The sequence below is a fragment of the Hibiscus syriacus genome, unplaced genomic scaffold (genome assembly GCF_006381635.1).
Source record: "Hibiscus syriacus cultivar Baekdansim isolate YM2019G1 unplaced genomic scaffold, ASM638163v2 tig00110676_pilon, whole genome shotgun sequence".
In the NCBI taxonomy this organism is placed as follows: domain Eukaryota; kingdom Viridiplantae; phylum Streptophyta; class Magnoliopsida; order Malvales; family Malvaceae; genus Hibiscus; species Hibiscus syriacus.
In genome coordinates this window covers 176,496-199,154 of record NW_024062820.1, presented here as the reverse complement: position 1 = coordinate 199,154, position 22,659 = coordinate 176,496, and the positions used below count along the sequence as shown (strand labels likewise).

Here is a 22,659-nt window from a genome sequence, read left to right as displayed (position 1 = left end):
GCCCTTTTTGTTTTTCTACTCTATATTAAATTCGATCTTGAGTATGACCAATGAGAAAATTGTGGGTTTTTTTTCCAAATTAAAATTCATTGGATAGAAATTGTAATAGTGATAAACTACTTGAATGATCAGGAACAAAAGTGTTATACAATTGACAAAATGTAAGTAACTTGAATATGGCTGTAATTTGGACAGATAATACTATTGGAATATAAGAAAGACCTGTGTAATGGCTGCATTGCAGTACCCCAAACTCTTCAACAGAAGAGTTGTTTAATTGACCAAACAACTTGGGCAAATATGGACTTAGTGATGAAGAATCATGATAGCTAGAGTCAATAAAGAGGATAAGCAACTTGTTCGGTTAATGATTTAAAAAAAAAAAGTTCGATTCAATTAACGGTTAAAGGGAAAAAAGAAGTTAATTCAATTAATGGGAATTTGGTTGGTTCGGTGGTCGAACCAATCATTTGAACACCCATAGTATGGAGTCTTCAATCATCATCACAAATGCCGTTAAATCTGCCTCACAAACTTGTTTTTGTTGATGATTTGATGTTTACCAAGGGTTCATTTGAATGTCTTAGGTGTGTGGGGAGTTATGAAGTTGTTTTACAATTTTTGAGGGACACGAATCAATTCAGTTAGTCTAAGATTTTCTCATCAGGTGTGGATAATGTAGTTTTATTGAGTATCTTTGAATCAACAGGTGTCAAGAGAGGGAATCTATGTGTGAAATATCTTGGAATACCTTTAATTTTTAGGAGGCTTACTATTAAGGATTGTGTCCCTTCTCATTGATAATATCTCAGTTATGTTACAGAGTTGGAAGTCCAAACAACTTTCTTAGACTGAGAGCTTACAACTTATTCAGTCTGTTATCTACAACATCCATAATTTTAGGAGTAGCCAGCTAACCCTACCTTATGTAGTTATTAAGAAAGTTAAATGGTTGTGTGTATTGTTCTTTTGGAAAGGGATCCGGACAAACATGTCAAGGGTGTAACGGTTAATTGGTCTACTATTTGTTGTCATAATCCTATAGGGGGCTTGGCCTTAGGGTTGGAATTATGCTTGTTTTATTTTCTTGTTTTAGAAGTTTCTTCTTAAGGGTGGCTAAATCCGGATTGCTTGGATCTATTTTTATGTTATTAAGAATAGCTTCTTCTAGTAGGCTACTGGCCTCATGGTTGCAATTGGGCTTGGAGGCAAGGACAAACACATGATTTTAGGAGTTGGAAGTCTAGCCAACTTTCTTAGACTGAGAGCTTACAACTTATTCAGTCTGTGATTTTACGTTAAGTGGCGAACTTGAACTCAAAAAAATTAAGAGGGATAAAAACAGATTTTTACAAGCTAGGGTTTGGAGTTTATTTGGGCTAACTGCAGGTTGAGGAGGAAATCCATGCTTTCGCTAGTGCTGAAGCTTGTTCGGAATGGTTACATAGCTTTGATTTGGAGGGAGAAGAATTGCAAGTAGGTTCAAAAACTTGAAATCTAGTTAATCGGTTCAAATTAATCAAGGGCAAAGTTTTGGAATTGGAGGGCAATAATAAAAAAAAAGTTGACAGGTTCAAGTTAAGGGATAAGCAACTAAGTAAGGAATGGCATGTTAATACTGCAATCTGTATAAGCTGGAATCTTGATGCATAGGTTGGTTGTTGTTCTTTTGTTATTTTTCTGCAGGTTCTTTTTACTGTAATTTGAGGTAGCAGTCTGCTGTTTTGCAATACAAAAGAAATATATACCATTAAAAAATTGCAAATTACCCAAAAGGAATTTACTTTATAAAAAAGGATGCGGAGTAGGACCCTCTTCGGTTGAGGCAGCAATTCATCACGCGCGCGTGAAGAATTACTTTCTCTATTTATAAGAGCTTTTTAGGTAATTTCCCCATTCCCAAAAGTCGAGTGTTTTAGGGTTAGGGCTCTTAATTTTTTGTCTTCCCAATTTCTCTGATCTCTTCTAATTTCAGGCGTTAACATGTCGACCAAGCAAGGTAGCCTCTTCTGGAAATTCGAAGATCTCGACTTTTTTAGATTCGATGTTTCAAATTTATCGATAGGGATTTCGATTCCCGATTCCTGTTAATTTCAAAGATGTTGATTTCTGTTGTGTTTATTATGGGGATCTAGGTGGCAAAGCGAAGCCTTTGAAGCAACCTAAAACTGCAAAGAAAGAATATGACGAGGTATCGCAATTATTATATATATTATTTGAATCGATCTATAATGCAAAAATAAGGGAAAAGGTCACTTATAGTTGAATTTTATTTTATATTTCTTTTGTACGTAGCTCTATTCAAGTATTACTTTCTCTCAATATTTAATTTCCTGCTAGGTCTGCTTATTTGGATTTGCTCTTTGTTTAACTGTATGAAATTAGTAAAGTCGATATTGTTTTGATACAGAATATACTAAATAAAACCATGTTAACCTTATGGAATCTTTGCTGGTATATTGTGCATCGCAATCTGTTCAACTTTAGAATTCATTTGTTTCTGCTGATATCAGTAGTGAAATCATGTAAAACATTTATGATCAGATTTTGTTAATTTTTTAACTGATTTTGTTGATAATGTAATTGTATTTGGTGTTATTTTCTTTATCTCCTTTAACTTGTTTTGTGCAGGTTGATATGGCTAACATTCAGAAAAAGAAGGAAGAAGAAAAGGTGAGGTGTTGGTCTTGTTACACTCATGGAGGTCTATTTTTGCCTTTAGCTCTTTTTTAGATTTGGATAAGTATGTTCTTCGAATCATTTTTTTTTTTATTTGTGATGGACAGGTTCTTAAAGAGCTGAGAGCAAAGGCACAAAAGGGGCCGGTTGGTGGTGCAGGACTTAAGAAGAGCGGGAAGAAATGAGGATCTAAAACTCATCAAATCACAAACTGCTGTGGATTCTGTTTGTGAGTAAAACTTCTATTATGATGACATCTCTTGTTTTAGTTTGATGGGCTAGGGCATCATTTGGAATGATCTGATGCTCTAGTTTCGTAATTGAATTTGCTGCAAAACCTTGTGTGAAAGTTCGATATTGTAAAACTTAATAAACTTAAGTTTTATACCGTCTGTTTGTGCTTTTTGTGTCTGCATTTCATATTACCATATTTGTAGTTTGTTGATGAATGGGTTTACTGAACAAATCTGATTCTTAAGTGATCTGCCCATCACTATGACTTTCCCTTTTCAGAGATGCATCCTGAAGTTCCGTTTAATTTGTGAAACCATGATAAATGAAGCACATAGGACTTGAGATGGCTAGCTTTAGGTTCTGAGGGGTGCTTTTGAATCTGTTTGATTTCATGAAAGTTTACAATCATAGCCGTAAATTAAATTCATATTTATAAAAAAAAATTTAACCATCGACACAAGAAATTAGTTACTTAAAATCACACAAGGACCCTACAAGGAAAATGTTAAGAACTTAACCAAAAAGACTCAACAAAATATAGAGATGATCAAATTTGATTGCATTGGCAAATCAAAGAGTAATAAACTATTGAAAGATAATCAATAAATCACGAATCATAGTTGAGCAATATGAGAAAACTATCCATGAATGTTAGTTGTATATCTAAATCTAATGTGATGGTCTAAAGACAAAAAAATGTGCTATAAAAACAGTTATTAAAAATTAAATATAATATAAGACAATAAAAAAATACTGTGTGAAAATATTAGGATGAAAAATACAAATATGCGACGAACCATGTTTAAGTGAATTGAGTATTCTGAAAAGAAGATATTTTATTATAAGATGCTCAAACATATATTTTCATTAATATACAAAGACATATATATAAGGTAATTGAATCTGCAAGCCTTCAGACACATTAATTTGACGATTTTTTATTGTCTTCAATATTACTTGCATCCTGTAGCGTCATCTAAATCTAAAGAACATAACACTCTATTTATAAATACCTAAATCGTAAAGCATACATATGTGCTTATTATAACTCTTATAAGAGTTCAATTTGTTTATTCTTTTGAATTTTTTATATTTTTTTACACCTTTTAGCGTATAAAATAAAGGCTTAAAATACAAATCATCGTGAATTTAGATAACTTTGGTTAAACTGGTACCTAATTTTTTCTTGTCAAATTAGCACCTGAATTTAAAAGTTTTTTTTGATTGTCCTCCCAAGTCCAGAACTTTGTCCTGATTAATCTGGACCGACTCATGTCGAACACTTAATTTTTGGTGGATAAATTTAATATTTTTAATAGTCCAAAATAATTAGAATGTAATTTTATTCAATTTTTTTCTTTTATAAAGTTATATTGTATTTTTATCACCATTGAAAAGACATTATACCCGAGACCGCTGCTGTCAATAAGCTTCATCTCGAGTCGAGCCAACATGCGTCGAATATCATTCTTAAGGTGTGATAAACTAACTCCCCATCCGAAAGAGGTCCCTGCTGGAGCTGATCAAGTGTAAAGCCCGTAGTTCCTGCCCAAGCCTCATGCACTCGACGGACACACATTGAATCATTATTCCAGCAATGATCATATTTAAAATAATCGTCTCACCGTTGAGGACCCGATGGTGTAGGGGAGACCACAGTCTATGAATATGTAGCAATGATCCGATTTGGCCGCAAATTCACTATGGCATTGAGAATGAGTCCGTATCCTTGAAGGAGAAGCCACAAACGCTCACAAATGCGTAGGGAAGTAGTGGAACCCTTATGCGAGGTGCACCATCCTTTGCTCGGTCGAATATCCCATAGGGTTATTCCGTGCAAGAGCGGAGCGAAAACCGGCAATATCAGATCGTGGCCGTCTCTAACCCCAAGTTTTCTCAGAATCAATTAAAATATCCTTAAAACCACCCTTATTAACCATGACAACAATGAGGCGGGATTAAGCCCGTCCAAAAATCTCGTGTTTCAGAACGACGACAACGGTCATTTGCGCCATGAAGCCCGGTGAACTAAAAAGAATCAACCCCACAGTGAATAATATAGTCAATACGAAGATTAGAATGCGGTAATAAATATCCATTAACATTAGAATCCCAGAGAAGAGCTAAACCAGTACAAGTCAGACTATTGGCAACAAATAAACAACCTTCAATCCATAATACATGTTTCAAAGACTCAACGTAGAGCTGTCGAAGCTATAGGATAGAGCAAAAAAGATAGTGCAAAAAATTAAAGGGCTAATGAAGACGTGGCTTTGAATATTGCAGATGAAGATGGAAGTTGGAAAAATAACGTGTTTGACATTTGTGGATGTGTATCGACGATTGATTATAATAATAAATTGTCGTTAACCAAATAAATTATTGTTAATATATTAAGAGGGTAAACTACGTATTTTGTCACCCAACGATTCGTACGGTTCTGTTATGGTCACGCAACTGTTTTTTTTTTCAAAATCATAATTAACGTTAGGTTTTGATTTCATTTCAGTCAAATGCCATTGAAAAATTAAAATAAATATTGACATGTCATTTTTTTATTTGAATGATGATGTGACTTTACTTTATTGTTACGCATTAATATCACTGTTAATTTTTTAAAGATAAGTGATCAAAATAAAACAAAAATATAACGTTAAGTACGATTTAAAAAAAATGAGTGACCAAAATGTAACTGTACGAATAGTTGAATGACTAAATGATGTAATTTACCCGATTAAATATTAACTTAATCATTTATTCTATCCATGCATGCATATAGCAATAACTCCAAATGATGGAGGCTCCGAGGTGAGGCCCCAACGGTTTAAAAAAAAAATGGAGAATGGAGTTTAATGATAAGACATGGAGAATCTCCGACAACTTCATTTCAAATCCACATCATTATGGTCATCCACAGCAATCGAGAAATCTCATGCTCCAAATGAATTTACGCCGTCCAAAATATTATACTATTTTTTTACATAAAGTTTATGTTATGGGCGGCTTAGGTTGATATATACTTAAGATTCAATTAGAATATAGAAATGACCATCCAGCTCAGTTGGTAGAGTACAAGGTTCTAAACCTTGAGGTCGTGGGATCAAGTCCCATGGAGGGCATTTCATAATTTGGAGGTCTCCTACGGAAGCTGCTCTCAACCTGGTGTTGGGGGCAGCCTACTATCTTACCTCCCCCTTACCCCATACATATGGGAAAAAAGGGACAGCCATTTTATTCAATTAGAATATACATAGAAATTTATAAATTATTTATAAAAAATGATGGTGATATGATTCGAATTTTACTTTATATTGTCAAAAAAATATTATATTATTATTATAATCAGGAAAGAGAGAATGCAGAGTTGAGTTCTTCTACTTTATTTTTAATAGAAGGAATTAGTTTTATTTAAAATAGGAAATATCCAAATTACAATAAAAAATTATAATTATAATCGTAAATTAAGCACGTAATTAGAAAAAATTTCTATAATCATTGAAACAAACTAACAACTTAAGATCGCATAAAGACCATATAAGGAAAGATTAGAAATATAACCAAGAAACTCGAACAAATATATATACAAACAAATATGATCATATAAACAAATGAACCACAAAAGGGGATCAAGCATTGAAAGAACGTCGAAAAACCATAAATCAGTCTCAAGAGATGATAAAAGCTATCCACGATCGCAAATCGAGTATATAAATCCAATTGAGGGTCTAAAATAGGGAAGATCAACAAGATATCATATATGCGCCATCTTATCAGTCGTGACAATATCAAATCAATCCTTAGAAAAAATATAAATGAAAAACGACCAACAATTGAAAAATATGCCAAAAATAATAAGAAAATGTGTCATAAAGGTAAATAAAAACATGTCATACATGTAAATTTATTGGAAATAGAAAAATGAGATACGATATAGAAAAGAAAAATACAATAAATATTGATTGTCGACCGCCGATTAACAAAAAGAAAAATAAAAGATATTAATGACACGCCAATGAAAGAAAACTAATTCTGCTCTTTTTAAATATTAATAAAGACCTAAGATTTATATAATATAAATCGTATATATAGTTTTAATTTTTCATCAGACAATATCTTATTATGTAAAGAATTGTTCGAATTCTCTTTAAGTGTGTACATTTTTTAATATCACTATTCTCAAGAGAATACAACAAATTTCATTAGATGTAAGTGAGAGGCTTTAATTATTTTACGTGATCCAGGAAGACTTATTCCATCACCGATAAGTGTGTGGAATCGATGGGTGAGGCCTAATGCCTTTATTAGTGTGTTTTATTTTCTCAATTATCTAATAATAAAGGCAACGTTACACTTAAAAAGGCAGATAATTTCCCACCACTGCTAAACATATAATATACTCGGTGGCACAAATTATGTAAAAAGGAAAATCAAATCAAACAATCATACGAATCAATAGGCAAAGGGTGGTTGCGTCACCCCCACCACTAAGCACAAATTCCATTGGTATTTGGGATAAATAATAAGACAGGAACGCTTCATCAGAACACTGAACCCAAAAAGCACTGAGACAAGGATGAGTTCACGTGTAGAAATCTCGGGAAGCCATTAATGGGGACCTAGAATAGGAGAAGTTGGCCGTTTCCTCCCACTGGAGTTCCCAACAAAATTGCAGCCGGTGCCATTTGTTCCCACTTCATATAGATCAGTTCTTTAGCACTCTATTTTCATCCTCCTTTCTTTCTCCCTTGCTGTTTCTTCCTGTGGTATACACCATTAGAATTGTAAGGTCGTGGAGGAAATTGGGGTTTTTTCTTTCCTTTTGATTCTTGGTTTTTGTTTGAGGGAAATTAGATAAAAAGGTGGAAGCGGCAGATACGGATCTTTTTAAGGTATCTTAGTTGATATTGCCTTTTTTAATGTCCAGCAAGTGCATTATTTTTTGCATCTTAGGGAAACTTAGCATCGTATATAAAGTTAAACACCTTTTTAAAGCTTTTTCTTGAGACAAAAAAGGTTAAAGAAAATCTGTTTTTTTTTTTTGAGTTGGGGAAGAAGGATATTCAAAGCCGTGCAAGAAAAGAACACTATAGGTGTCTTGTCCGTGTTGCCTATATAAAAGCAACAAGGATTCGTATTTCTATTATTTTGGGTGATTGAATTTTGGTGCGATATAATGGATTTCTGGCCAGAGTTTCTTGCAAATAGCTGGGGAAAAGAATTTGTTGCCGGAGGTTTCGGTGGCATGGCCGGCATCGTCTCCGGTTATCCGCTCGACACCCTTAGAATCCGGCAACAAAGCACGGATTCGGGCTCGGCCTTTAGCATCCTACGTCGGGTTGTTGCCAGGGAAGGACCTGGTGCACTCTATAGAGGCATGGCTGCACCATTGGCGTCGGTCACCTTTCAGGTTCTTTTCTCTCATCTACGGTGGTTATTCATTGAATTGTTTCGATCTAAAGGTTCCTTTTTGTGGGTTTTGTGTGATATATTGTTTTATGTTTTGGGTCTGAAGATATCTTTCTTTTCTGTGGCATGGAACTTTATCAGGTTCTAGCTGATTAACTCATCAATCTTATGTGGTACCCAAATTTCCATGTTTATGTTTATTCAAAAGTTGGTGTTTTGCTGATTATATATATATTTGTTGAATGTCATTGTCTATGAATTTGGCCTTACATGGTTCCAACAGCTTATCAAATACTACTAATAACCTTGTTGAAATATTATATGTTATATAGATTAAATAAATTTTGACACATTTACGTTACATTGAAAGATCATTTGTCTGCAAAATATTCGAGATAGGAGCTTTCATTGAATGTTAGAAGTGTGCCTTCGAATAGGGCAAAAGGTAGTTCTTACGTTAAGATTTGTGCATTGCAGAATGCTATGGTTTTCCAGATATATGCCATTCTTTCACGAGCATTCGACTCGTCTGCTTCCGCCACCGATCCACCTTCCTACAAAGGTGTTGCACTAGGAGGAGTCGGAACTGGGGCCTTACAGAGCATCATGCTTGCTCCGGTGGAACTAGTAAAAATCCGCCTGCAATTGCAGAACACAAGTTTTCCAGGTTCTCAATCAGCTGGTGCTCATAAAGGGCCAATTAGTGTTGCTAAAACCATACTAAAAACAGAAGGCCTGAGGGGACTATACAGGGGTTTTACCATCACTGCCCTTCGAGATGCACCGTCTCATGGCTTCTACTTCTGGACGTACGAGTATATGCGAGAACAGCTTCATCCGGGGTGCAGAAAGAGAGGCCAAGAAACCCTCAGAACAATGCTGACAGCAGGAGGTTTAGCAGGGGTTGCTAGCTGGGTTTGCTGCTATCCCTTGGATGTTGTAAAGACTAGGCTGCAGGCTCAGTCACTGGCCTCTCCACAGAAGTACAACGGCATCATTGATTGTCTCCAAAAAAGTGTAAATCAGGAAGGATATAGCATTCTGTGGAGAGGATTAGGGACTGCCGTTGCTCGAGCTTTTGTAGTCAATGGGGCTATATTTTCTGCTTATGAGATTGCATTGAGGTGCTTATTCAACAATGGAAACATTCAGACTGATAACACAATCTAGAATAAACTTGGTTTTACTAAATAGTGGCGATGGTCAAAAAATGCACATGTGACTATAAATCAACAATTTGTTTATAGCTAATAAGAGCAGGTCAGGGATCAAGTATGATATGCCAAGATGTTGAAAGACTACTATATTCTATAAGTGAAACAAGTGAATAAAAATAATAGTCATCATCTTCAGTGTATAGAAAAGCCAACATCTTATCCTCATCCTTGCTCTTGAACAAAATGAATCATCATCTTATCCACAACGCAGTGTTATAATCATCAAACTTAAGTCGACACTCTTTGTCATAAACTACTCGAATTTACTAGTACTTCTAACATTAATCGCACTTCTAAATTGTCGAACACATACTGTCATTACTGATTACAGCTGATCTGATTTGCTTAGCTTAGAATGCATCTGCAATGATTATGCCCTCAGTTTGCAAGCTGCTTATGCTGGTCTCCATTACTTGAAACTTCAGTACTCCAACTCCATAATGCTGCAAGCGTTATACATTGATAAATCAGAATGAAACATAAGGGAAAAGAGTGAAGATGGGGTTTTCTTGGTAGCGTACCCTTGCACTTTGGCCTTCAACGTGAACAAGGGTTAGAATGTGTAACCCAGGGAAGCAGGAACGAATTTTTTTGTTTGCACGTGCGTGTGTGTTTGTGGGTGTTGGGGGGAGGGGGATGAGATCCTCGAGTTTCAGCAAGGTCAAAACAGGGTAACCAACAGATTCAGTTAACACACAAGTATCGAGAGAGGAAACTGTTAAGCAACATTTGGTAAATTCAAAAGCTTTTAAATAAGCCAAGCATTGTATTCTCTTGAACTTCTTATATCTATTTCCATTGGTACAAACTGAAATACGAAAGAAAATCTACATGATCCTATACTTAAACTGACATTATTAACAACTTACATGTAGCAAGATGTTCCCAGGGAACCATTGCAATCTTCATGGCTATTATTTATATATAGTTTGACATTCAAGCATCATTTACAAAAGCTGACGATATGATGCATTAATGGAGTACATAAACACCCAAAAACGTAATACAGCACAATGACCTTCAAAATCATGTTCCAAATTGCTAAAACACTACAGGAGGCATCTCTTCGAATACATTAACATGCATCATTTGCACTGAAGGAAAAAGAAAGTCGATCAGATGAAGGCAATTTATAAATGAGCACAAACAAAGGCTATGGGATAGTTAACAATGGTCAGTTGTGTTAGCTGTATGGACCAGAAACTGATTAAACAACTCGAGTCCCAATAAGCAGAAGCCGTGTGGTTTCCCAGACAACAACAAGGTCCTATTAAGTACAGAACCATACTGGTAAACACACGGAACTAATATTATAATTCCAAGTCTCCTCGGTATAAGCTCAAACTTTCTCGTTTGCAATAACTAAAGAAAGAGATGACAAACGAAAATAAAGAACAATTGTTTAATCACACAAAAAAAAATGGAAAAACTTACAAGGGCTGTGATTAGTTCAATTACTCTATGGACCTGTAATTATTGGAGCAACTAACCACTCCTCCGATCTCACAGACAATTAGGAAGTGAGGGAACAAAGGCGGTTGACAAAATGATCAACCAATTATTCTAGTTCATTCCTGCATTATATATAGCCTCAAACAGTTCAACATACAAGACGATGTTGAAAGACTGATGACCAACTTATTCTAGTTCATTTTTCGTATTAGATTGGCATACAAAATACAGTATATCTAAATATAACCATGGCAAAACTAAAACAAGTGAATTCATATTCTCAACAATAATATCAACAAGAATCAAATAGAAGACGCATTACTTGATCAAACTCCTCATTCTCCGAACTGTTCAATCCTTTCCTCACCGGCATTAAGCCCACAACTATTATCGACCAAAACATGATGATCATTATAATGCCTAACCACCTCTACGATTCCTCGAACACGCTTATACGAATCCGAGGAATTATCGAACACTTCTGACCCCACAAAAACACCATCACACCCTAACTGCATCATCAATGCAGCATCTGCCGGAGACACGATTCCACCAGCGGCAAACTGAACCGCTGGCAGTCTCCCCATTTGCTTGGTTTGAACAATCAATTCGTAAGGGGATGCAATTTTCTTTGAAAATGCAAATACTTCATCTTCGTCCATGTTATTTAAGATCCTAATTTCACCCATCACAGACCTGACGTTTTTAACCGTTTTAACAATGTTACCAGTGCCCAACAAGTCCCCTTGCGTTCTAATCATCGCATCTCCTTCCCTAATTCTGCTTTACGCTTCGCCAAGGTTCTTGCAACCGCAAACAAAAGGGCACCTAAAATTATGCTTGTTGATAAATTTCTCCTCATCAGCTAAGGATAAAACCTCGCTTTCGTCAATGTAATCGACTCGTTCGAGTATCTGGGCTTCAACGAAATGGCCAACGCGGGAGCGAGCCATGATGGGGATCGAAACGACCCGTTTTATCTGTTTGACGAGACCAGGATCCGGCATGAGTGAGATGCCTCGGGGAGTCAGTTCAGTGACGAGTAAACAACAGGCGCCTGCTTCTTCGGCGATTTTGGCCTGGTTGGGGGATGAGACTTGGAGAATGGCTCCGCCACGGAGCATTTGTGCGATGCCAACTTTGATGGAGACCGGGTTTTGCTTGTGATCAATCGGTGATGGCCGTGCTGTTGTAAAGTGTTACAGCTCCGTCTTCTGCCATGGCTGCCAGATGTTTGTGGATTTGCTTCAATGGGAGGGTACTACGGTTTGCTTAGTTTCAAGGCTCTGAGAACGATGATTTAAGGAGGGAACTAAAAAAAGGCTCGTAGGAGATGTTTGGTTACTTCGAGAAGTTTCATGAAGCATTCAAAGTTAGACTGTTTCATTTTTGATCTGCGGGAGGAAATCCCTGGAAACTCCACGTTGTAACCTTTTTAATTAATATGAGTAAATACAAATTAATTAGTATCTATTAAAAGAGAACGTCCAATCATTTAAAAGTAATAAAATGGACACCAACTCTTCTTATTTTCGAAATTTATCATTTTTCATTAAAAATTTTACAATAATTTAATATGAACGTCAATATGCATTCTCAAATATGATAAAATTTTATTTTAATGATATATACTAGTATTGTCATTGTTTTCAAGCATCGATTTAATGATATAATATTTCCAACATTGGCTCAATATAATAATATAAACAGATAATCAATACACAAAATATACCTCAAATAGTTATGTAATAAGATTTTGTCATACCCTAATAAATAGTTTAACATCCAAACTCGGACAATTGCCTGTTGTTTAACAAAAAATGATGAGTTTGAAACCATAAATAGTTATATTATCATTTTGTAACATTTAATAGCCAGATACTCAACAAAATATTACATAATCAAAAGATCATTCTAATATTTTTAATAATCGAAAAACTTAATAAATAAAACCTTATAATGAGAATATCATTTGTTTACTTTACCCATTATTCAATTATATGTGAAAGATTATATTAAATTTTATTTTAAATCTTTAATAAATAAGTTTAATTATTAAAAATATTTTGAAGTTTGTGACTTTTATTTTGTTAAGTTTTTTTTTCTGATAGTTGTTAAACTTAAATATAATTATTTGATATACAATTTTTTTCTCAACAAATTATTTTGATTCTCAATAATATATAATTTTAAAATAATATAATGACAATTAAAAAAATCATAAACAAATTTTAAGATTTAAGTTTTATGAATTCATTAAGTGACCTTAATTGGTGGAGCTATGTCGGGCCTAAAGGGATGTGGCCCTTTTTAATTTGTTTATGTTCAATAGATTAATATTTTAGTTCATTATGTATTTGAATTAAAAAAATATAAAAATTTACTAAATATTTAATCAAGTAAGGAACGAACTAAAGAAGAATAATTTGGTGTTCTTAATTTTGTGGTCTAAAACCAATTTAGGTTATTGTAAGTTTAATATTAAACAAATTAGAGTTGTCTTATGAATTTTAAGTTTAAATACCTAATAAGTCATTCTATTTTATTTAAAAATTTAATATTTCGGCTCATGCCAACATCTGATTTTGGCTACGTCTCTATTAGCATTCCTTAATGATTAAAGAGAATAATATATTCTATTTAGAGATTTTCGGTTAAAACAATTATGTCTACGTGATATGTGTTGTTAACTAATTAAAATTTTATAAACATATACTACTTTGTAATCATATAAAGCTATTTAGAAAAAAGAATTAAATTTTATATTTCAAGATTTAAAATTTGATTTAAAATTTGAATTTTTAGTAGTTTAAGATTAATAAAATTGAGTATTAATCTTTCATAGATTTTAAAATGATTATTAAGATAATTTTGATCGATGAGTGATGGCACAAGATTTAGTGCTAATTATCTTCGTTGATATTTTTTTTTGTTTTTATTTTGTATCTTACATCTTTTTTTTAATAACCATCCTCTGATGGCATGATTTTTTTTATATTTGTGGCATACTTTTTTCTATCTTTATGTATGTTTTAGTTTTTCGATTGTTTGATCGTTTTGTCGTTTATTTTTCCAATTGATGGATTTGACAGTATCACGACTAATCAAAACGGCACTCATTTGTTATCCTACTGATCTTCCCTACATTGAATCCTCAAATTAGTTTTGGATATGCAACATGTGTTTGTAGATAGTTTTCTCATGCTACTTGATTCTCACGCTACTTGACTATGATTTGCGTTTGTTGCAAGTCTTTTAGTAATTTAGTCTTCTGTTGTTATTCGTTTGATGTAGTAGTCAGACATGTTCGTATCTACGTTTTGTTCAAATTTTTTTAGATAGATTTTTACATTTTTCTTGTATGGTCTTTATATTATCTTAAGTGACTAATTTTGTATGTTAATGGTTATATGAAATATCACAAATTTAATTGATCCATTTTTTACTATTAACCTTGAATAAAAGATGAGAGGAATAACCTAAGCAAACATTTAATGAATCCAGGCATTTCAACAACCAATGAAAAATTATTAGATGAATCCAGCTCACCTCACCAGTCATCACCCATGGTCTCAACCAATAATATTTGTCCATTTTAGTTTTTTAAGATTAATCTTCTCATCTTTCCTATATGTAAATAAGAAATAAGTAGTTATTTGAAAGTTATTTTAAAATTTGTGGCTCTCATTCACTGGAATCATAAATAATGTGGTGAGTCGAGTCCATTAAATAATTTCTCACCACCAAGGGGCATTGGATGGGGAAGAAGCTTGGGTGCAACATGTTTTTGGATTCAACAATTCATATAGATTCCATAGCTTAATGCAGTAGATGCCCTCTCCATCTTGATTAACATTAATTGCTTTGTCTCTACTATTTATGCCCATATATTATCTTGTTATTTCCTCGTTGTCTTCTACCCCACACTTACTTTATCCAAAACGTTTAAATAGTTTATTAATATTGTAAGGTATGGCTCATAAATATACCGATAAAGAGGACAGGGGACCGAGGACGTAAGCACATTGCCAAACATCGTTAAAATTCTTGTGTTCTTTCGTTTACTTTGCCCGATTTATCAACAATTGGTATCAGATGTCAGGAGCAAAATTCGAAATCGCAAAATTCGATGGTCTGGGTAACTTCGGATTATGGCAAACGAGGGTGAAGGATCTGTTGGCGCAGCAGGGGATCCTGAAGGCTTTACGACCTACAAGCCGGCGTCGATGGAGGAGGAAGATTGGGAAGAATTGCAACAACGAGCGGCATGAACCATACGATTATGCTTAGCGAACGAGGTTATGTATATTTGGAGGAAGTTGGAAAGTCAGTTTATGTCCAAATCCTTAACGACAAAACTGTATCTAAAGCAGCGGTTGTATGGGCTGAAGATGCAGGACGATCATGATTTGGCGCAACACGTGAATGTATTCAATCAAATCGTTTCTGATTTGGCTCGGCTTGATGTAAAAATTGAGGATGAAGACAGAGCGATGATTTTGTTGTGTTCGTTGCCTCCCTCTTACGAACACATGGTGACTACTCTTACATATGGGAAAGAGACTATCAACGTTGAGGAGATTACTGCAGCCTTGTTGGCTCACAACCAGCGGAAGCAGAATGCAGGGGAAAACTCTCAAGCCGATAGCTTATATGTCAAGGGTAATCGAGACCGTGGACGGAAGCCAGAGAAGGCAGGGTCTGGCAAGCGGAATTCCAGATCCAAATCTAGGGATAAGAAGACAATTCACTGTTACAAGTGCAAAGAGGCGGGACATATGAAGCGAGACTGTCCGAAGTTGAAAAGCAGACTGATGAGAAGCGTGATGTTTCATCCCAGACTGTGAACGTGGTCGAGGATGACAATTCTGATTGCAGTGAGTGTGATATGCTTTCTATTTCAACGACTCAATTGACGGATGTGTGGATTCTTGATTCTGGATGTTTTTATCACATCACGCCAAATAGGGAATGATTTTCGACATACAGGTCGGTTAATTCTGGTTCTGTTTATTTGGGTGATGATCGATGTTGCAATATTGTTGGTATTGGTGATGTTAGAATTAAGATGTATGATGGCTCTGTTCGGACGTTGAGTGGTGTTCGACATATCCCAGATTTGAAGAAGGATTTGATTTCTTTGGGCACTTTGCACAAGAATGGTTTTATCCCTAAGGCTGATGAGGATAGGGAAACCATTCGGATTGTTAAAGGTGCTTTGACTGTGATGAAAGGAAAGATGACTGCAGGAAATATTTATAGATTGTTAGGGAGTACCGTTGCAGGTGGAGTTCATTCTGTTGAGTCCTGTGATGATACTACAAAACTGTGGCATATGCGTCTTGCTCATCTTAGTGAACGTGGTATGACAGAATTACACAAAAGAAATCTATTGCATGGTGTCAAAAAGTTGTAAGCTCGATTTTTGCAAGTATTGTGTTCTTGGTAAACAGAGTAAAGTTTGTTTTAAGACTACGAGGCACACAACTCAAGGGATTCTTGATTATGTGCATTCTGATGTATGAGGGCCTTCCACGACATCGTCTTTGGGTGGATCTAGGTATTTTGTTACTTTTATTGATGATTTTTCACGGAAAGTTTGGGTGTATTTTTTTGAAACAGAAATCTGAAGTTTTTGAGAAGTTCAAGCTGTGGAAAGCTGAGGTAGAAAACCAAACAGGACGAAAAATCAAGTGTTTGCGGTCTGACAATGGTACGGAGTACACAGATTCACAGTTCTTACACTTCTGTAAGGAGCACGGGATTAAAAGACATTTTACAGTGCGCAAGACACCACAACAGAATAATGTTGCGGAATGGATGAACAGGTCGTTGAATGAAAGAGCCAGATGTTTGCGGTTGAATGCGGGGCTTCCCAAACACTTATGGGCCGAGACTGTTAACATGGCGTGTTATCTTATCAACAGATCGCCAAGGGCATCATTGGCTGGGAATGTTGCAGAAGAGGTATGGACTAGTCATGATGTTAGTTTTGATAACTTACGAATTTTTGGTTGTCCTGCTTATGTGCATGTACCTGCTGATGAGAGATCCAAACTTGATGCAAAATCGAAGGAGTGCATTTTTCTGGGTTACAAGAAAGGTGTCAAAGGATTCAAGTTCTGGGATCCAGTTGCGAAGAAAATTGTGATCAGTAGAGATGTTGTTTTTTATGAACAATCCATGTTGCAACAGAAGAAAGACACGACAGTGGTGGATTTCGAGCAGTTTCCAGTTGAGAAACCAGAAACTTCTCAACCGACTTCTGGTGGTTCCACTACGGATGATTTGCATGATTATAGTCTCGCCAGAGATAGGGTGAGACGGACGAATATAAATCCTCCGAGTAGATTGGGTTTTGAAGACTTGGTCTCTTTTGCAATTATTGTTAGCAGTGATGATCCGGTTAATTTTCATGATGCTTTCACTAGTCAGGAAAACGACAAGTAGATGGCAGCCATGGTTGAGGAGATGGAGTCTTTGAATCACAATCGTACATGGGAGTTGGTTCGCCTTCCTGAGGGTAAAAAGCCAATTGGTTGCAAATGGGTGTATAAGAAGAAACCAGCAGTAACAGAAAAAGAGGGGGAGAAGTTCAAGTTCAAGGCTCGTTTGGTAGCAAATGGTTTTTCACAGCATAAAGGAGTTGATTATGATGAAATTTTCTCCTGTGGTCAGGCACACTTCAATCCGAGCAGTACTTGCATTGGTGGCCAGTTGGGATTTGCATTTAGAGCAGATGGATGTTAAAATTGCTTTTTTGCATGGTGATTTAGAGGAGCAGATCTACATGCGGTAACCTGAAGGTTTCACTCAACCTGGAAACGAGCATTTAGTTTGCAGATTGAAGAAATCTTTGTACGGGTTGAAACAGTCTCCGAGACAGTGGTATAAACGGTTTGACTCATATATGATCAAGATTGGCTACAACCGATGTGAGTATGATTGTTGTGTCTATGTTAAGAGCCTTGATGATGGTTCTTTTATTTTTCTATTACTGTATGTTGATAATATGTTGATTGCTGCGAAGAACATGGATGATGTTATCGGTTTGAAAACTTTATTGAGTCAGGAATTTGATATGAAAGATTTAGGTACTGCAAAGAAAATTCTTGGAATGGAAATTTGCAGGGACAGAGACTCAAGGAGATTGTGGCTATCTCAACGGGGTTATGTTGAAAAAATGCTAGAAAGGTTTGCGATGAGCAGCGCAAAACCAGTTAGCACTCCATTGGCGAACCACTTTAAGCTCTCATCAGAACAGTGCCCTAAGACAGATAAGGAAGCTGAAGACATGGCAAAGGTTCCGTATTCTAATGTTGTTGGCTGCTTGATGTATGCAATGGTATGTACTCGTCATGATTTAGCTCATGCTGTTAGTCAAGTTTGTAAGTACATGTCTAAACCTGGTAAGCAACATTGGGAAGCAGTCAAGTGGATCTTTCGATACTTAAAGGGTACTGTGGGACATGTAATTATTTTTGGTATTCAACGAGATAATCCTTTGGTTGTATGATATATGGATTCAGATTATGCAGGTGACTTGAATAATAGAAGATCTACGACAGGGTATGTTTTTACTCTTGGTGGAAGACCTATTTGTTGGAAGTCTGCTGTTCAATCTGTAGTGGCACTATCTACAACTGAAGCTGAGTACATGGCAGCGGCTGAAGCTGCAAAAGAAGCTTTATGGCTCACTGGTTTAGTGAAGGAGTTGGGTGTTTAGCAAGGTGGAGTTCAGCTGCTTTGCGACAATCAAAGTGCTATTCACTTAGCTAAGAATCAGGTATATCGTGCTAGAACTAAGCACATTGATGTACGTTTTCACAATATCAGAGAGTTGGTTGCATTTGAAGAGATTTTTTTTCAGAAGGTACACACTAATGAGAATGCCGCTGATATGTTCACCAAGCCAGTTACGACAGACAAGTTCAAGCATTGCTTGGACTTGTTGAATGTTTCAAGTTGTTAAAGAACTAAGGTAACCCAACCCACATTGCCGAACCTCGTTAAAATTCTTGTGTTCTTTCGTTTACTTTGCCCGATTTATCAACAAATATATATATATATATATAGTATAATATTTTATAGATAAAATATAACTCTTTTATTTAAAATTCTTTAATCTTACTTACACTGATTTAATAGAAATCAATAAATGATATAATTTTACAAATAAATAAAATTAAAATTAAAATGAACGAACAAAATTAATATTGTTCATTGATATATATAAATCTAATGGTTTATTAGTTAATTTATAATTAATAGAGAGGCGTGTGGGGAATATAGAGGAAACCCTCCAAATGTGAGAGTTTTGAAAGAGAAGGCTCAAGAACCGGCCGCGCAACGGACTAATTTCTTCGGGGCCCCACCATGTGGGATGCTGGTTGCTGATTGGCCCGTTCTTAAGAAAACATCCACTGTACCAATTTACGGCCCACTGGATCCACCACTATCGCAACAAGAAACTATACGACGCCGTTTTAAGTCTTCCGCTCCCTTTCATTTTACCCACACGGCACGTGCCGCACATGTCTCGGAATCTGTCTTCAAAAATAAAAAAACATCTCTCGAGAAAAACCGACCACGCAACGGACTAATTTCTACGGGGCCCCACCATGTGGGATACTGGTTGATGATTGGCCCATTCTTAAGAAAACATCCATTGTACCAATTTACGGCCCACTAGATCCACCACTATTGCGACCAAGCTACGATACGCCACCGTTTTAAGTCTTCCGTTCCCTTTCATTTCACCCACACGGCACGTGCCGCACATGTCACGAAATTTGTCTTCAAAATTCAAAAAAACATCTCTCACTGACAGACAGAGTCATCTTCATTTTTACGCAATTTGACCAGAAAATCATCGTATAAATAAAATAGTATCTATGAGTTATTATTTATAAATATTATTCGATTTAACATGTGAGAAAAAGATGTGTATTCGGTGATTGGTAGGAAGTATCTTAGACGAAAATTGTTGACACCCGATAAAACCGTCGATACCCCTGAAAGGCGCATCCTTAGGACAGTTTCTTATCGGAGTTTTCTGACAACCCTGGAAGGCGCATCTCATGGGGCGCTCTTTCCCCCTCCCGCCCCAATTTCTCACAAAATTCTCCAACTTATTTCCTTAACCAACTGCCTATATATACTTCCTCCCCCAACTCACACAAATCACACCTAAACATATTTTCTTCCTATCTATTTTTAATCTAGTAAGGTATAATTATTTTTATAATTTATTATTTTATTCATTAAAATTTTAATTATTTAAGTAACTAATTATTTTATTTTATTTTTATTTGATTATTTAATTGTAATTTTTTTAGTTAATATTTATTAATTGCAATTAAAAATGGATTGGTTGTTGATCATATTTCGACTCATTTAGTCGTTATGGTAAGAATAAAAACTATATTCATTTTAAATTTATGAATATTCTGAAATCGATTATATATTATTTAAAATATTAGAATTTATTTATTTGAATTTATTTAAATAATTTTGAAATAATAGTTAAAATTTTAATGGTTAAAATTTATTTGTTAGGAAAATGATCGTATATTATAAGTTTTTATTCACAACAAGAAGATGGAAACATTGAGGCGTATCTTACCATATTTGTCTATGGCTGGATTTGGTTACTTAGCAAAAAATTGAAGGAGATTGTAAATTTGAACCCACCGTGATTTCTGCTCTAATTGAGAGATGGAGGACGGAGACATACACGTTAGATTTACCATGTGGGGAGTGTACTATTACGCTAGAGGATGTTTCAATGCAACTGGGGCTCCCGGTCGAAGGAACTGTCATTTGTGGTGTGGCAGATGATGATTGAGTGTTTATGCATGGAGTATCTTGGAAGTTTTCCGCCCAATGTCAACGGTGGCCAAATAAAATTAGGGTGGGTGAAAAGTGAATTTAAAGATTTGCGTGAAAATTTTTTGGAGGACGAGGCAAAAGCATTTGCCCGGACATATATAATACATCTCGTTGGAGGTATATTGATGCCTGATAAATCTCGGAACCATGTCCATTGTATGTGGTTTAGGAACTTGATTGATTTTGAAGTAGCTGACACATTGAGTTGGGGGTTTACAGTGTTGACATTTTTGTTTAGAGAAATGCGTCGGGCTACGAATTATAAGAAGTATGCTATTGGCAATTGTCTCATGCTTCTCTAATCGTGGGCATAATAGCACATGTCTTTTTTGTGCCTGATCGTGAATGAGTCATTTGTATTTCTGTTACTTTCAAGGTATCAATAGTAAATTTATTTTTAAATAATTTTTTATTATTATAAAATAATATATATATTAAATAGGTGGTCAAGTAATAGGAAAATCGTTGTGATATCCCATAAGAATTACAAGATATCCGATTACTTATTGACCAAAAAGCTGGTGTAAAGATACGTTTTTTAATTTTAATTTTTTCTTTAATTATATTTATATAATTTGAATCTCATTTTAATTTTGATAAGAAATCTATATTTTTGTTTTAGTTCAAATGGTTGTCATATTTGGACGATGAATTGAGGGTTTGCATCCCACTTAACCTTAATGGGATATTGGATGTATGGGTGGCGGTTGTGACCCTTATTTGTTATACTATTGTTGAGTGGCATATGACTGATCACGTGTTTCGTCAATTTGGGTTTATACAATTTATTCCAAAAGTACCAAGGAACCTCTACAATATGCATAACATTGATAGATGAGGCAAGAAAGAGGTAAATTGGTTGGTGAAGCATAAAGAATGGTTGGCAATGTGGGAGAACCGACATCAACGCTTGCCCCATCAACAATATATGGAAAAAACTGGTTTGATGGTTTTAGATGGCTATATTGAATAGTTCAACGCAAATGGGAAACAATTATTACTTTCAGAGGAATCACGATGAGGGGTAATTCATCGTCGTCGACAAAACTTTCAACGTCACAACATCATTGTCCCCCCACTACTGGACGGACAACAGGTGCTTTTGGGTCATCCTCAGCTATACCACCTGAACCATCACACCAGCAACTATCGACGTCGATTTATATTCCTAGCCCTCCAATTCACATGGGGACACCACCTTTTCGGACTCTACCACAATCAGATCATATTTCATATTCGCAAGTCCAGATGCTATATCATTCGGTTCAAATACCACCACCGTTTGGTTATACATAGAACCCGCAAGGTTTTATGACACCCACTGATAGATACTTTTCGACTATGCTTACGAATCCAACATTTAGTTCCTACGCAAGTTATGTTGCGGGTGGCCCCCTACCACAAACACCTCAACCGCATCATGCATCATAGACATCGATGTCCGATTTTCACAATTTTCTCTATTTTTAGCTAGTGGTTGGATCGTCAATTATATACCTCCAGAGTCCTTATTCTACAGAGGTCATATATCAACATTCAGCCCTTATCGAGACAATGTTGTTGAGAGTGATGATGACAATAATGAGAAGGAGAATGAGGACGATGATGAGGACGAGAATGATGATGACAATAATAGGGACGACGAGAAGCATCATATAAGAAGAAACACTCCTAGAAGTAGACGACCACCACCTTGTGGAACACATTCCAGGAGACATCGATGAATCTAACTCTTTTAAAGCAATCTTTTTACTTATTGTTTGTTTACTATGACGTAATT

General features: G+C 35.6%; 1 protein-coding gene, 1 long non-coding RNA gene and 1 pseudogene across 3 annotated transcripts; 2 read left to right on the top strand and 1 right to left on the bottom strand.

Moving 5' to 3' along the window:
- The first annotated feature begins 57 nt into the window (after positions 1–57).
- On the top strand, positions 58–9,508 carry LOC120137915 (mitochondrial arginine transporter BAC2-like). Its single transcript, XM_039153554.1, has 4 exons — positions 58–72; positions 677–687; positions 8,034–8,320; positions 8,797–9,508. Exons 3-4 carry the CDS (start codon positions 8,087–8,089, stop codon positions 9,487–9,489), a joined length of 927 nt encoding a protein of 308 aa, XP_039009485.1. The 5' UTR covers positions 58–72; positions 677–687; positions 8,034–8,086; the 3' UTR covers positions 9,490–9,508.
- On the top strand, positions 1,870–21,987 carry LOC120137917. 2 transcript variants are annotated; one of them, XR_005517467.1, is made up of 6 exons: positions 1,870–1,999; positions 2,136–2,191; positions 2,632–2,673; positions 2,787–3,068; positions 7,041–7,044; positions 21,976–21,987. It is a non-coding gene; the product is annotated as an uncharacterized LOC120137917 (long non-coding RNA). The 2 variants fall into 2 exon arrangements; XR_005517468.1 differs by having other exon boundaries at positions 2,632–2,704.
- Positions 11,075–12,371, bottom strand: LOC120137916 (annotated as a pseudogene).
- Positions 21,988–22,659: the final 672 nt, after the last annotated feature.